Source organism: Fistularia commersonii, chromosome 36 (assembly GCF_037954325.1).
Source record: "Fistularia commersonii isolate RoL2024-O1a breed Wild chromosome 36, RoL_Fcom_v1.0, whole genome shotgun sequence".
Taxonomy (NCBI): Eukaryota; Metazoa; Chordata; class Actinopteri; order Syngnathiformes; family Fistulariidae; genus Fistularia; species Fistularia commersonii.
Window position 1 is genome coordinate 5,563,757 of NC_141319.1, and position 17,268 is coordinate 5,581,024.

The 17,268-nt window shown below is 46.6% G+C and overlaps 1 protein-coding gene across 1 annotated transcript; it reads right to left on the bottom strand.

Annotated features, from left to right (window-relative positions):
* Positions 1–245: 245 nt before the first annotated feature.
* frk (fyn-related Src family tyrosine kinase) lies at positions 246–17,152 on the bottom strand. Its single transcript, XM_086143178.1, has 8 exons — positions 16,673–17,152; positions 12,941–13,062; positions 8,597–8,760; positions 8,339–8,507; positions 5,872–6,030; positions 4,577–4,758; positions 4,289–4,454; positions 246–1,554 (listed from the first exon to the last, which is right to left on the bottom strand). Exons 1-8 carry the CDS (start codon positions 17,089–17,091, stop codon positions 1,346–1,348), a joined length of 1,590 nt encoding a protein of 529 aa, XP_085999304.1. The 5' UTR covers positions 17,092–17,152; the 3' UTR covers positions 246–1,345.
* Between the last annotated feature and the right edge of the window lie 116 nt (positions 17,153–17,268).

Sequence of the window (17,268 nt, forward strand, 5' to 3'; positions counted from 1 at the left end):
AGCACTCTAACATACTTCTGCGCCACTTCCTCGTGCAACCGCCGTCCTTTTTACCTTCTTTCTCAATGCATTAGCAAGTATAAGATGGTGAATATGTTTTCTTTTCACGGCGCCGGCGTTGGCGATGCCGTGTACGCAAAACCCTGGTTCATGGTTTCACACCAGAACGTCCAAATAGGGTTTTCCGTGACCAAGAATTTCCCCCTCGCAAACCCACCCGCCGCACTCCAGCAGCAAAACTAATCAACTATCAGTTCATTTAATAATTTCTGCATAAAATACAGGTCTATGGTACAATGTGATTATATAAAAACACTGACAGGGTTGCAATAAAAGGAGAGCTTTCACAAACAATTACACAGGGGAAAAATAATAAATCAAAACGGACACATAGTCCAGAATGGGAAGAGAAGGTGACGGTTAAGGTGGGGTCGAGTGACAACCAAACTAACCACTGGAGTGGTTCTGGAGTTTAAACCTAACCTGCCCATTTGTGTTTTACTCTCACTTTAACCCGGTTTTGTTAACTCAACCCAGGCGGGAAGCCGTGGATAACACCCAGACCCGGAACACAGCCCTTCCTTACAGGTCTGGAGACACATTGGACTTTGTCTCAAATTTGGACGTCATAAACAACTTCCTGGAGGCTATCAAGGGGAGAAAAAAAAAAAAAACAATAAATAAATAAAAAAAATAATAAAAAAAATCCTGGCAGAAATGATCCAGGGCAAACTGCACCCTTCTGGTAAGCAGAGCGGGCCGGCCAGTCCTTAACGGGAAACTCAGATTGTTGTCTTGTTCCTCGTGGCGTCACTCGTTGGCTCTCGGCCCAAAGAAAAAAAAAAAAAAAAAAAAAAGGAAAATAAGTATTGCTTCTTTTTGGGTACGACTAACAAATTCATATTCACCGTTTCACATTTTTCGTACAGGAGCCCAAAAGGAGGATCTTCGACGGCTGCGTTCTCGGACAAAACGGGGGGTTGAGGGTACAAGTTCTGAGGGACTCAGCTTTCTTTCAGGCAATGTTTCGGGGTTGAGTCGTCTGCAGAGTGGAATGAACGCAAGGTATGCAGTCATCAAGGAGAACAGGTCCGTCAGGTCCGACCAACATTCCCCTCTCCTGTCCTGCAGTGGTGTGTGTGTGTGTGTGTGTGTGTGTGTGTGTGTGTTGCCTTCAGGCGCCAATACCAACAACACATGTTGTTGGTACGAACCTCCTCGCTTAAGTCATAACACACATTTCAAGAGTCTTCTTCTGAACGCAGCGTGAGATCACTGTAAATGGCGTTGGGGTCATTGGCGATATGGTTGAAGTCGCGTCCTTCGTCGGGCTCCGACCGGCGCGCTAATAACGGTTGGCGTTGTCGTAGGAGGTCACGTCCAGATCGAAGAAGTCCTCCAGCTTCCACTGCAGGGTTTCGAACGTGGGCCGGTCCTGCTCGTGCTCCTTCCAGCAATCCATCATGATGTCGTACAGGACTTTTGGGCAGCCGGGCGGGCACGACATCCTGTAGCCCATGGGGATCTTCTGGACCACCTGCAGGTTCGTCATGGCTGGAAGAGAAAGATGGCGGCGTCACGACGGATCCGACGTTTCCTTCGTCTCGCCGTTTTTTTTTTTGACAACGTCCACGTTCAAATTAAAAGAAATATCGGCGTTGAGCTTCCGCTAATGTCTCGCTCAGACCTGGGCATTTTACGGCCCGCGGGACACATCCGGCCCGTTTTGCTTTTTTATCCGGCCCGCCAAACAATTTTCTTGGAATATTTTAACAAGTATTTTCAATCGATATTGAATTTAGAATCTTCCTATTTTTTTTACTTGTGTTTGAGTTTGTATGGATGATTACCCCCAAATAATGTCGGTACATTTATGTGATCATTAATGATTCTAAAGTTGAAATAAAATGCCAAAAAATTCAAATATTTAAATTACAATGTTCATTTTGTTCAATTTACATGATACCTAGGTAGCCCGTGCATAAAAATTAAATATGAAATGTGGCCAAAATAATTGCCCACCCCTGGCCTAGCTGCTACCTAAAACAACCTCCAAGAGTCAAGAAAGCACTTCTAAACTCATAAGTAACTGATTTCAGTTGAACCGAACATTTGTCAGAGTCGATGTTGATGCTAATTGGCTAATTGGGCATACCGTTAGTTAAGCGAGATAGCGAGCGCTAATTCGCTATTGGACGGGTGTTTAAAATGAGGTCTTTCCTCGCTTGACAGGAACTATTTAAAAAAAAAAATGCACGTGATCCATTCCAGGAACGCACTTTTGTGATGTTTCTTTGCAACCCGTTCAAAGAACGTGGTCTTCTTCTCCTTCTTCTTTTAAATCTTGATAAAATTGCACAGAAACGTGGCCTCCCCGAGGCCGGAGTCGCCTCCCTTCTTCCGTGATACAACATGCACAGCGACCAATAGGAGGCCAAGATGACTCGTCTGTCATCGGTTGTTTTGTTCAGCCGCGTGTCCGTCGACGAAGCTCAGCGATCGGCATTTGGAAAATGACGAAGGAGCTACCGGGCCCGTCGGTGGCGATGCAGCGACGACTGCCGCAACCATTTATCAACACCATAGCCAAAAAATTTGAAAAAAGCAAGATGGCCACCGACAGCAATACAGTCCAAATGCCCAAAAGAAAACGGAAAATAAAGTTACATTTAACATTTTTACAATCATTCGGCGAAAAACCAATTTGCCCCTGGTGAGTCCTGAGGTGCCACAAGGGTTTGAATCCCAGATGAACTTGTACTTCATATAAGATCCCATGGGATTAGCATAAATAATTGTTATCATTTTTGAATGTTTTGGCTTTATCAGAGCCCGAATGAACCCGACCAGTTGCGGAGAATCAATAAGTCGCCGTGAACTACAAGCGACACCCATCGGCCGTTGACCCGTTCTTGTTGCAACGCTCGTAAAAACACATCCGGGGGAGTTTTGTCGATCCTCCGCTGCTATTTCTCACCTTCTTTCAATGCATTTGTTGCCACGGTGACAGCGAAAGAAACATTTACAAGCCATGAATCAGTTTTGTGGCATGTCATACGATGTTTGCTCTTTGGGGTGAGCCGGTACCGCCGACGTGGTCCACGCCGCTCGGAGAAAGAACGATACGGCGAGATACTTAGAACCCAGATCTCAGTAACAGGGACCTAAAAGATCCAGTCCAGGAGGAAGCGCTGGTGTTTGCGTTGAAGTACACATTCCGAGGAACTTCAGTTCACAAATATAATCCGTTTCTAAACTTTACTCTGTGACCAAAATAAACAAAAACAAATACGCCCACAGAAAACAATGAAAGATGGATTAATGCATTCCAGATGGATCAATGCATTCCAGAGCCGCCCAATCAGAGCTTTCTCTACTATTTAGTCATTCTATGCTCAGCGCAGCCTGGAAAAGTTACTCTCTATGCTGATGATCGTTTCGTATTCATCCACAACGCCTTTATGTTCTTTTAGGAAGGAACAGGCCGACGATCTCGCACAACTATGGTTTTCACGTCTTTGCTTTTCAATCCATCTCGAGCTGCTTTCTTTGGACCCACGGTGACATGGCAACCGCCGGAACAGTAAAAGAAATAAGTAGAAAAACAAATCAGAAGCAAAGCCCCGAGCTCCAAACGACGGAATCTACGGCGTGACGGACGCGCGATTGCGAAAAAGCAAATCCTGTTCGTGAATCGATTTGCTCCAGAAGCACTCAAATGTTAAACCAAGGTGCCGCTGTACCGGATTGCACTGCACTTCCAGGACAACGGGCATGCAGAAATGACACAGTGTGCGCGACTGCGGTGCAGCGGGAGGATACATTCATTATCCATTAAGCTGTTTCTGTGCTCAGGGCCGCCGGATGCCAACCCAAGCGGTCACTGGGCGAGAGGCGAGGTTCATCCTGGACCGGTCGAGTGCAGGATCACTTACAGAGCCTCCTGCACACCGTTGGACTGTTGGTGGAAAACGGAAAACCCGAAGGAAACCCACGCAGGAGAAGCTTCCTGTTGGAAACCTAGCAGGGACGCGGAAGCGCTAACCGCTGCGCCGCCACGGGACAATACATTTCTAGGGAACGCACTTTAACATCGCCCACGGCAACGAGAGAACGGCTCGCGGTGATTTGCCGAGGACGATGGAACACCTCGCAACTTTCCCGCCGACATAGAAACGAGCGCTCTGTTTACGCCGCAAAGCTGCTTTTGACGTTTCGTTCCACCGCGGCGCCGAAGCGGGCGGTTGAACTCGCGGGAAATACGGCTAACGGAGTAGCGGGGGCTCACCCGGGTAAGGCATCTGACCGAACGTCATGATCTCGTACAGCAAAATTCCGAAAGACCAGACGTCGGACTTGATGGTGAACTTGTTGTCGTGGATGGCCTCGGGAGCCGTCCACTTCACCGGGAACTTGGTGCCTCCTCTGGCTTCGTAAACGTTCTCGTTCTCTTTCTGGAAAAGACAACCGGGGGAACGTGAAGGATCGGGAGCTGGACGGGGTTCGACAAAATGGCCGAGGTAGATGTTTCTATCAAGTACTTCTCGTGACTCGAGGGAAGGTACGCAAAACCCACCATAAAGACTCTTGCCAGGCCAAAGTCGGCCACCTTGCAGATGTTGTTCTCCCCCACCAGCACGTTCCTGGCCGCCAGGTCTCTGTGGATGTAGTTCTGCAACTCCAGGAAGGCCATTCCCGACGCCACCTGCGCCGCCATTTCAAGCTGGTCAGAGGTGACCAGCGTGCTGCCCTTGTCCTCTGAAACGTGAAAAAGCCGGGCAGTGAGTCGCCAAAAGCAGAACGGGATATCGGTATGATCCTTGCTTTGAAGCGAAACGCGACAAACGGGAAATACAGCGATCCCTTTCTAGAACGCGGTTTACTTTTCACGGTTTCGCGTGGTGCGTTGTGTTCTGCATTCTGATTGGCTAAAAAAGTCACTCCGCTTCTTCTCTACCTGTGCGTCAATAACGTTGCGGTTTAATATGTACACGTACGTAAAACAGCTTGCCGAATTTACATGACGTACGTGCAAATTCTCTTGCGATTTCCAGTTTCTCTAAAACCCATAATGTTGACAAAACGCTCTGGAGCGACAAAAGCGCCCAAAAGGCAACGGAAGATGCTATCTATCGCAGATAAAGTTGAACTTCTGGACATGCTAAGGGAAGCTAAAAGCTATGCGGCTGTAGGTCGGCATTACGGAATGAATGGATCTTCCGTTCGTTCCATAAAGAAGGAAGAAAAAAACATAAGGACGACAGCAGCGATGTATAATAGAGCATTTAATTGTGTAATAATTGTAAAAAAAAAATAAAGGTTTCTACTTCACGGATTTTGCCTATCACGGGTTCTTTTTGGAACGTAACCCCCGTGAAAAACAATTAATGGAAGGAATGAATGAATCTTCCGTTCATTCCAAAACAGCAGCAATAAGTTTTAATAAGGATGCAAAAAGGGTTGCAACTGTCCGCAATTTTTTTCATAATCGTTTTTAATTTTCTCCCGTTTAATCCAATCACTCGGGTCGCGGTGGGCGGAGCCAATCTCCGCAATTTGAAGCCTTCTGTTCACATTGATGATTAAAATTATTATTTGACAGTACAGTACAGAAGTTAATTGTTGGAAAAAAACGTTTCTAAAGTACAGTACTTTTATTTGTGAGCCTGTAAAATGGTTTGTTCTTTCTTTTCAATGTATAATAGAGTATTTAATTGTATAATAATTGTAAAAAAAAAAAAAAAAACATCACGGATTTTGCCTATCACGGGTTCTTTTTGGAACGTAACCCCGGCAAAAAACAAGGGTATACTGTATATTGAGGCTGAAGACCAAAAAAAAAAAAGATCTGGGCTTCTCCGGGGTTCTTACTCTGCAGGTACTCCAGCAGGCTGCCGTGCTTCATCAGCTCGGTGATGATGTAGATGGGCTCCTCCAGGGTGCAGACGGCGTACAGCTGGATCAGCTTGGCGTGCCGAAGCCTCTTCATGATCTGGGCCTCCCTCAGGAAGTCCTCCGGATCCATGGTGCCTGAGGGGACGCCAGGGTTAAATCTCCACAATGGCCCAGTTTGTCGTTCCGATGTTCGACCAATGTTCTTCCCGGGAGTAGATGTTTAAAATCGATACGGTTGTCGGTGTTTGGAGAAGTCTGGCCGGTCATTGGTCAGGTCCATTTTTTTGATTTCTCTTACAGAAAAATGGCCAAAGTTCAGATCGACATGAACACGCAAGATGTTCATACGTAAATCCAGACATGGGAAGGAGCGTGTCGGTGACCGAGTCGTTTCCAGACTATTAGCCGCTACTTTTTTCGCACGTTTTAAACAACGATGCGGCTAATTTATGGATTTTTGGGGGGTGGGGGGGGCGAACGAGCTTCGTCACATCGGACCGATGAATTCACCCTGAAATTCTGAGGCCGTTCAATTCCGACACAGAAGAAGATGAGTTTGATGGTTTTAGCGCGCAGGAGGAAGACCAAGATAGCGATCAGCTGGAGCAGGACGAAGCAGGGATAGAAAATTGGATGGATGGATGGATGGACATTTTCTTCAGCCGTGTAAATCGGCATTTCCAGTACGTATTTGTGGATGTTCCCGGTATGTGTTTAATTAAAGTTTAGAAAAAAAAATTTGTGCGTAAAAATCTCATGTTACAATGTGGCTTACAGACAAGTGTGACCTCTATATGTACGTAAAATACTTATTTAGTTACTTTTAACCGGTACGGCTTATATTCAGGTGTGCTCTATAGTCTGTAAAATACGGTTTGTTTATCTGATATGTGAATGAGAGGGTCAGTGTTTGTATCTCAACATGTATATGAAGTGTTTGCTAGTACGTCTGGTACGGTTTAGTGTTGTTGCATCGTTTCGTGTCGTCGTCAGTCGATCTTATGGCTGCGGTGAGCGGAGTGCACAAAGTAGGAATTTATTGCTTTGTCTGAATCACCACATTCTTCCAACGTGCATGTGAATAACTACGTCTATATGACGTGTGCATAAGAGTGAATGACTTCATGTCTCTATTTCTTCTTCTTCTCCTTTCGGGTTTTCCCTTTAGGGGGTCTCCACAGCGAATCAACTTTCTCCATCCAAACCTGTTCTCACACCAACGACCTTCATATCCTCTCTCACGGTGTCCATAAATCTTCTCTTTGGTCTTCCTCTAGACCTCCGAGTCCAGCATCTGTCTACCAATATATTCACTCTCTTTCCTCTGTCCATGACCCAACCATCTCTGACCTTCTCTCCAAAACATCTAACATGTGCCGTCCCTCCGATGGACTCATTCCTGATCCTCTCCATCCCGGTCACTCCCAAAGAGAACCTCAGCATCTTCATCTCTGCGACCTCCAGCTTTGTTTCCTGTATTTTGGTCCTTGTTTCTGCTTCTAGTCCATACAGCACGGCTGCTCTCACCGCTGTCTTGTCCACCTTTCCTTTCATTCTGGCTGATAGTCTTCTATCTCTTCGTACCCCTGACACTTTTCTCCACCCATTCCAACCTACTTCTTCACCTCTTTTCCACACTCTCCGTTGCTCTGGACTGTTGACCCTAAGTACCTGAAGTCCTCCAACTTCTTGATCTCCACTCCCTGTAGCCTCACTGTTCCACCCGACATCCTCTGTCTTGCTGCGACTAACTTTCATTCCTCTCCTCTCCAGAGCATACCTCCACCTCTCTAGATTATCCTCAACTACAGATCACAGTGTCATCTGCAAACATCATGGTCCATGCAGATTCCTGTCTAACCTCGTCTGTCAGCTTGTCCATCACCACTGCAAACAAGAAGGGGCTCAGAGATGATCCCCGATGGAGTCCCACCTCCACCTTCAACTTCTCTGTTACCCCTACCGCACACCGCACCACTGCCTCACAGCGAGCATACATGTCCTTAAGGAGTGATCGAATGAATACGAGGCTGTTTCTAATAATAATTTATACTTCATTAATCCCTTGCGGGAAGTACCTTCTCTGTTTAACCCACCATGGATGAACCATGAGCAGTTGGCTGCGCCAGGGGAGCAGATAGGGGTTCAGTGTCTTGCTCAACAACACTTCGACTCATTCGGAGGAGGCAGGAATCAAACCAGGAATGTTCGGATCCAAGGAAAATCAATCTACCCCCAGCACCTCGCCGCCCTTTTTTTAACTTTTTTTTTTTAAATAATTTATGTTTATTCTGCAGACTTCCCTGCATTTTGGCCAACTTGTTGTTTCCCTTTAGCTGCTCCACAGCAGAGGTGCTGCTCCTCCAACCTCAATCACGGTGGACATTGTGTTGAGGAAGTGAAACGATCTGTGGAAAGAGTTAAAAAAAATAAAGAGCTGTACCGGGTTTGAGAGTCTTCACCGCCACGGAGGTGGTGTCGTTCCACAGGCCCTCGAAGACTTCCCCGAACTGGCCTGCGCCGAGCTTCCGCAGCAGCCTGATGGAGCGCCGGTCAATCTCCCACTGGTCCACCGTGTTGTAGGATAGACCGTGCGTCTGTGGAGCCTCCATCTGCAAGAAGAAGAAAGAAATCCTGAGTTTGAATCTTTTTTGGGGGGAGGTCGGGGGGACAAATCGTGCACAAAGGTTCACCGGGTTACCTTTTTGCAGGGTTCACCCAGACGCGCACATAGGCCGTCTGCGCTTTTGGAGTAATGCTGCACCAGCTGCTGCAACGTCTTGAAGTCTTTGCTCTTCGAGACGTAGTAGTGGCCGTTGTCCAGCCTCTTCAGTTTGTAGTGCTTCACCCGCCCGCCGTCCAGCACTGCAAGGCCAAGGCCACACAAACTGAGTCCCCCAAAGCACACGTTCAGCAATATTCTTAAAATAGCTGCTTTCGGACAGAAACGTTCGAAGCACTACCCGCCTCGAATTTGGTTCCAAGAACTAGGCACCTCCTGGTTAAGCTTTCCCTCCCCACAGGCAGTAAGGGACCGCTGTGAGTCTGCGACACGTACCTTGTCAAAATCATCTTGTCGCGGCAACCTGACTTCTTCGCTTGAAGACTTTTCAGAACTGAAAAAGCCTCTCGGATGAGGGCTGTGAAGAAATTCAAGTCCAGCCGCCACGACAAGAAGATTTCGACAAGTATTCACCGTGACCTGGATGACTGCGAACCTCCACAGACAACATGTAACTTGAGCGCCACTCAAAAGCAAACCACCGCCAGGAAGAGGAAGTCGACAACATGGAGGTTGAAGCAGCTATCGTGTTCATGTTCTACCTGGCGGGAGTAAAAACCATGGACTACCAGATGGGTTGAGATGTTTTTATCTTTTCGCTGTGTGAAAAAGCCCACCGTTAGCAAACCTCAGACTTATTTTGGCCAAAAATGTTGACGTTCCTCTGTGAGTCCCGGAAACCCCTCCGTGGCGTAGCAGGCCAGAAGAGCTTGGACCTCCTCATCGGTCAGTTTCTCGACGGTTTTGTACATTTGTCGCAAGAAGACATCTGACCGGTGACCAGAACAGGCGTGAAAAATGGTGCTCCACTGTCCAAAAGAAGCATCTGGTAATGGGCGCGCCTACGTGAGAAGAGTCCCTATGGACTGTAAAACAACCTAGAATGGCTCTTGGTCCCTGGTTCCTTTGCTGTCCAAATGCATGGAGAGCGAGTCTTGTTCCTGACAAGGTTCTAGGACACTGGTTCTTAACCTTGTTGGAGGTACTGAACCCCACCTGTTTTACATGCGCATTCACCGAACCCTTCTTTATTGGATCGAGGATCGGTTCGTCGATGGGTACAAAGAACAGGCGGAGTAGCCTTTTCATGGAATCTGGCTCCCTTCACCTTGAATTCAGCAAGCGCTATGTTCTTGTAGTTCCCATCTCCATGCAGCTGAAGGAAGCCTTCCCTTAGTTTTGCCGGTGCCGGACTAGAATTGCTCATCTTGTCTTTGCAAATCCCGCAGTTAGGACATCGATTCCAATCGCGTTCCGTCATACATGTGAATCCGTACCGTACGTATTCTTCCGACCGCTTTCTTTTTTTGCCCGACATAATTAGTATGAAGGGATTAAAATATCAAGAAAGAAATCACATGACGTACCATCACGACAGTCACAAGGAACTACAACTGAGCGCGCCAAAATCCCCGCGGCACGGATAGGCCGAGCTATGTAGCGTGATCACCTGCAGCCGGTGATGTCATCACCAATGTGTGTCTCGACCTCCGCCGAACCCCTGAGACTGACCCACCGAACCCCTGGGGTTCGATCGAACCCAGGTTAAGAACCACTGTTCTAGGAACTGAAAAAGGTTATTGACGGCTATTGACAACTGCTGATTGAACTGCAGCAATGCAAAAGTCTTCAGGCTCCCTGGCTGGATCTTTGGTCTGTTGTGAAATCCGTCACCACCCGAGGCCGAGGTGAGTGAGCATGGAAAGAATTCGGCCTTGGCGGAAAGAACGACGAGGATAACGCCGGCCAGAGATAAAGAGATTCCGCCTCTTTTATGGGTCATGAGACATTTGTTTATTTAACTTGCTGACCTGACGAGCATCAATCACTCGACCCGGGTGAGGTCAAACGTGTTAGCATGCGCGACGGAGGAATGTGAACACGCTTGCTTCCTCTGGGGAAACGCTAGCATGACTTCAGTTTGCCGTCACTACCTTGGGAATGCCTTCCAGCCGCACGCTAGCCCCGACGTCACCGCTCATCATTCACGTCAGTCTGAGACACACGTAGAAAATCCTTTCAGGTTAGCCTCGCCGCTAATGGGTCATCTGGCTATCTCCCCAGGCGCTGTTTTTCCAGGCTAACTAAATTCTGCAAGAGCCGCCAGACACGAGGAACCACAAGTCAAATGAGCAAATAAATACTTAAAGAATTTAGACCACTTTCAGAGCATTTTTCTAGAGCATGTGTCAAACTCAAGGCTCGCGGGCCAAAAGTGGCCCGCCTCGTCATTTTTTGTGGCCCGCGAGGACATTCCTAAAGGTCTCATTGTCTTAAAATAAAGAAGTCAAGCGAATGCCAGTCATGGTACCCGGGAAGCCATTAGATCGCGGTGAATCCACATCAATGCCATTTTCAAAAAATTTTGACACCAAACATGGTATGCTAAAGTTAGCCTTCCAGAAAAACAACAAATTGTCCAAGCATTAAAAGCCGAACTATGATGGCAGCAGAATGTGTTCATGTAAGCCGCATCCAAAAACACCTGTTATAGAGTTTAAACTTTCACATAAAACATCTTTAGCTTCATCAAACAACATCAAACAACAAACGCAGAACTTTAAACATTTTCTGAACACCTTCAGAAAACTCTGCAGAGCAGCTTCTCAGATCAAACAATGTCACAAGCCAAGGTTTAAAGCCTTTCCTTGAGAGAAAGCTTCCAGTTAGCACGAGGCTAGCCCATCGTTATGCTGTCATAGGCTTGCTAAGCTAAGGGACATGCCATGATGCACCTCTCTCATTCCTTCCACTCTTCCTATCCCTTCATCAGTGCACGATAGTAGTCGTCTTGCAGCTTTTTCAAAGCTACTATTGTATCATGTCAGCTACTAGCATCTACCCGTTAGCGCTACTGTTGTTATTAGCATGAAATCATTAGCGCAGAAGGCCGCCCACGTTCATCTTGAATCGCCCCATAGATTTCCACGCCCTCGCCGACTGCTTGCTCATGGGGGAATGTGGCGGCTTCTTTAGATCATCTTGAAGAACGAGCTCTACGTGGAAAGCGTCCTCAGACAACTGGGTTGTGATTGGGCGGCATGTAAACAATACTTGACCTCCTCACCGATTCTGTTTGTAACTTTTATGGACAGAATTTCCAGGTGCTTTTTGCAGATGATGTGGTTCCGTTAGCTTCATCGGGCCGCGACCTCCCGTTCTCACTGGAGGGGTTCGCAGCCGGGATGAGGATCGGCACCTCCGAATCCGAGACCATGGTGCTCAACCGGAAACAGGTGGATTGCCAACTCCGGGTCAGGGAAGAAGTCCTGCCCCAAGTGGAGGAGTTCAAGTATCTCTGGCGGATCGGTGCACCGTCTGCAGTGATGCGGACTCCGTACCGGTCCGTCGTGGTGAAGAGGGAGCAGCTCTCGATTAACCGGTTGAGCTACATTCCCGCCCTCACCGATGGTCCCCAGCTGTGGGTAGTGACCGAAAGAATGAGATGGCGGACTCAAGCTACCGAAATGAGTTTCCTCCGCAGGGTGGCCGGACTCTCCCTTAGAGAAAGGGTGAGAAGTTGGGTCATCTTGGAGGAGCTCAGCGTAGTAGAGTCGCTGTTCCTTCGCATCGAGACGAGTCACGAGGCGGCTCGGGCATCAGGATGTCTTCTGGACGCCTTCGTCCATCTGCGAGGAAGCCACGGGGAAAACCCAGGACTCGCCGGAGAGACTACGTCTTCAGGCTGGCCTGGGAACACCTCGAGTTGCCCCCAGAGCAGCTGGACCATGTGGCCGGAGAAAGGAGGTCTGGGCCTCACTGCTCCGGCTGCTGCCCCGCGACCAGACTCCGGATAAGCGGGGGAAGATGGATGGATTGACTTGACAAAAAAAAAAAAAAAAAGGGCTAATTCAAATGATTTGGGAGGGGATAGAGGAAGAAGGTTGATACTCGTGGGGAATTGGGCTTTTTTTTTGGGCGGATATTTATTTACAAGGCGACTTTTGGGTCTTCTTCCTGAAGAGCTCGGCTTGACTCCGGAAAAGTTAGCCGTGGAAGACTCTCTGGTCTCTTCGCTGAGAGCGTTAAGTGTCTGAAAGTCTTGCATGTGTCTTTTTGTTAATGTTCACTCCGAGCTATGAGGTTTTTATGATCGCGTGGGTTTCTATGATTGTTACTGTGATCCAGTAACGTGACTTTTTTTTTTTTTTATGTTCGCACAGCACGTGCTGGAGCAGATCGTCTCGCAAGCCGGCATCACGGCCCGTCTTGGCCGGGACGCGCTTGGAAAGTCAAATAAATAGATTAAAAATTCCGACTCACCTGAGAGGGAAAGCTCTCCTTTCTGGCTCTCGCAGTTCCTGATAAGGAAGGCCCCCTGTTGGTTTCCAACGGCGAGCAGCATCTTCTCGGCGTCCTGCCTCTTCGTGTCGGGGAAATACCACCTGCAAGACCAGTTCGGAATAATCAGAAAACTCGGGACAATTTCGGGACACAATTCCTCCCGACTTTGGGTAGGAAGTCGTGAATCCAGGGAACAAATCCGGATCAGGCCAGAGAGGGTTCATGACGGGATTCTATCTGATGGAACTTAGAAAGGCGAGGCAATAAAAAAGAATAATAATAATAATAATAATAATACATGGGATTTTTATAGCGCTTTTCATGACACTCAAAGACGCTTCACAAGTAAAAAACAGAAGGAATAGAACATACAGAGAATTATTGGGAAGAAGTCCATAATTTCAGAGTGTGGCGATGAGCGCCAGTCCAGGATAAGAATAAGAACAACTTTATTTATCCCGAAGGAAATTGTTGTGCCAGAATTTCAAGTAAAACATAACAATAATAAATAATAAATAATAAATAACAATAATAAATAATAGTAGGAAATTGTATTAACAGTAAAAAAAAGGGGGGAGAATAAGGAATACGAATAAAACTATAAAGTGTGTGTGGCAGTGTGTGTGTGTGTACGTTTGTGTATGTCTTTGTCAAAAAAAATAAATAAAATAAATTAACTAACCCAAGCTTACTGTTCTGTATATTTCCTCTGCATCGTGTATTTGCAGTCCCTATGTCCTCTATTGTAAGTCTGCCAAATGCAATGCAATGTAATGTAATGTAAAAGTCAAGGCTATAAAGTGTTTATGGGTTTATAAAACGGGTTTATATTCTCGTTGAAATCTTCTTGTCTGGCAACTGGACTCCTTTCGCTTGAAGATGTTTCACCCGTCATCCTAGAGAAGTGAAGGAGCCTCTTGGACGAGGGCTGAAACGTCTTCAAGTGAAAAATTTCAAGTCCAGTTGCCAGACGAGAAGATTTCGACGAGAATTCCTGCTTTCGGACAGGAACGTTCGAAGCACTGGCCGCCTCGAATTTGGTTCCAAGAACTCCGCACTTCCTGGAGAAGCTTTGCCTCTGCACAGCGCCGGTAAGGGACCGCTGTGAGTCTGCAACATGTACCTTATCGAAATCGTCTTCTCGCGGCAGCTGGGCTTCTTCGCTTTAAGAAATTCTGCGTTTTCAGAACTGCAGAAGCCTCTCGGACGAGGGCCGAAACGTCTTCGGGTGAAGAAGTCCAGTTGCCGCGACAAGAATTCGACGGAGGGGAAGCCCTCGTTTTGAGCCGTTCAACGGCGACGCATCCCAACATATGTCCTCCGTGAGAATGGACGATCAAAACGCGCTTATTTCAATTCCTCTTGGCGTCAACCATCATTTCAAATCACAACTTTGAATTGTTCCAAAGCGCGTCCCATTCGGAGTTGTCACCGCTCTTCTGTCAGCGAAACGGGAGCGGAAACCTGAAGCTACCTGGAGGTGTGGTGACGCTCTCCGCCAATTTGCACGCCATTTGTATATAATAGCACTTAAGTGGAAGATAAGGGGCGAATGGCAGAGGGAGATTAAGGGTGAATCAGGAAACAGCTCAACAATGTGTTTATTCTTACAAAGGGGCTGTTGTCCATATCAGCTTTTTTGATGAAACCAGGAAGTGAGTGAAGCTGCAGGGAGTGAGGCTGCTTGTTTATCCAAAATAAATCATGGGGGTATTTTTAATCAGATAACATAATAATATAACATAAATATGATCAGTAATAATGATAATACTACTATTAATAATTATAATGATAAGGGCGCAGCTTCAAACATGCAACTAGTGTTTGAACTCCAACGCGTCAAGTTGTCACAGAGCGGCAAGCGTGCGGCGGAAGTAGCCCACGTCGAAGCGTGACATCCGGTTGATTTTCAAAATAAAAGCATCCAGATTTAAAAACAAAAAATAAAATAAAGACAGAAAGAAAAAAAAAAATAATAACAGGCGGATGAGAAGACGTGACGCAGCGGAAAACCGGTAGTTCACGATTTAGTTACAGTGGTTTGATTTAAAATTTAAAAAAATATATAAACTGATATTATTTGAAGATCTTATTTAATTTTATTTAAAGTGTAGAATTGCGAGCTGTATTACACATCCGAGGGAGTGATGGATTCTTCCACGGATTTGGAAAACACCTGCTTGTCTGTCTTCCTGTGTTCCTCTGCACAGGCAAGCCCTATACTTAGTATCATCACTGTAAGTCAAACAGGAAAAACCTGAGTGGAACGGGGAATTTTTTTTTTTTGTTAATTTGCACAGAGTAGATGCTGGATCATTTCCCTGCCCGCTGTCGAAACTTCTCAAACTTTGGAGGTGGATGGAGAGGGTTTACTGAGGAATCATTAACAGGGTTGCGTTTCCTGGTGGCCCTGGACAATTATTAACCCACTCTGATCCCTGGAGGCACGTTAGTCGCCAAAACAGCTGATTCCAAGACTTGGAACTCCATTAAACTTGAATTTAGGGATAACACACCTATTTTTCCACACAAAATTAACATATATATATAAACTTTTCATCACATACACACAATAAACTTGTATAGAAACATTTCATAATACACATAGACAGACATTTAAATAGATGTGTGTGTGTTATGAAAAGATGCTTTATATTATTATTGTATGTAATATATGTTATTTATTTATGTCTATTACAAAATGTTGACAAACATATTCATCATGAGTGTGTGTGCATGAAATGTTTGTATATTGATTCGTGTGCAAAATATTGTCATATGCCTACAATCTTTATCGTGTGTCTGTTATGAAAAATAGATACGTTAAGCATTTGTTTCTTATGAAAATGGATGTATATTTTTAAAATGCAAGTGTGTGTGAAATGTTTGTATATTCAATCGTGTGCAAAATATGAACATAGGCCTACAATCTTTATTGTGTGTGTGTGTTATGAAACATAGACAAGTTCATCATGTGTGTTTGTCATGAAAATGGATGAAGATCTTCATCGTGTGTGTAGGAAATGTTTTATTTATATGGTGTTGTGCAAAATATTGATATAGGCTTAAATTCTTTATTGTGTGTGTGTGTGTGTGTGTGCTGTAAAAAAAACAGACAAGTTGATCATGTGCGCGTTTCTTCTGAAAAATGTATGTCTATCTTTATCGTGTGTGTGTATGTACGAAATGTTTGTATTTATATCGTAATGTGCAAAATATTGATATAAGCCTACATTCTTTATCGCGCGCACGCGTGTGTGCGTGTGTGTGTGTGTGTGTGTGATGAAACAAACAAGTTTATCATGGGTGCATTTGTATTGAAAATGGATGTATATCTTTAGTGTGTGTGTGTGTGTGTTATGAAATAGACAACTTGATCATGTGTGCGTTTGTTTTGAAAGTGGATGTATATCTTTATCGCGTGTATGTGTGTGTGTGTGTGTGTGTGTGTGCGTATCTATCTGACTGTGTCGTGAAACATACAAGTTGATGATGTTTGCGTTTGTATTGAAAATTGATGTATATCATTAGTGTGTGTGTGTGTGTGTGTTATGAAACAGACAAGTTGATCATGTGTGGGTTTGTTTTGAAAATGTATGTATATCTTTAGTGTGTGTTTGTGTGTGTGGTATGAAATAGACAAGTTGATCATGTGTGCGTTTGTTTTGTGCTTTTGGTGTGTGTGTGTGTGTGTGTGTGAATAATACCCACGGTTCTGCGTCGATACTCTCCACGGGGGCCACGTAGTTGGCCGGGATGTATCCCTGCTTGGAGGCGGAGATCCCGCTGAGCGCCTTGGCGAACCACCAGTCCCCGGCGCTCTTGTCCAGGGCCTCCAGCGTGTCCCCGGCTCGGAAGCTCAGGTCCTCCCCGGTACGCGCGGAGTAGTCGTACAGGGCCACGTAGCGCTCCGAGGCGCCCTCCCCGGCTCCGGCTCCGGCCGCCGCCGCCACCGCCGGCGCCGACGCGCTCCACTTAATCTGCGGGCGTGGCGGGTCATCGGCGCCGGGGTTCTCGATCCCCGCGTCGGGTCGGTCCTTGTCCGGCCGCCTGACGCCGGAGGCGCCGGGCTTGTTGAAGCAGGCCAGGAAGCGCTCCCAGCAGGCGGACAGCCGCTTCTGCATCTCCATGATCGGCTCCGGGCTGCCGGCGGCCCGCGGCTCAATCCACGCTCCCGCGATGTGTCGGTGATGCAGGTGCGAGTGTGTGTGAGGTTGTGAGTGTGTGTGTGTGTATGTGTGTGCGAGAGAGAGCGGCGCATGCGCCAATCACCTGCACCTGCATGAGGAGTGGGGAGCGGCTCAAGA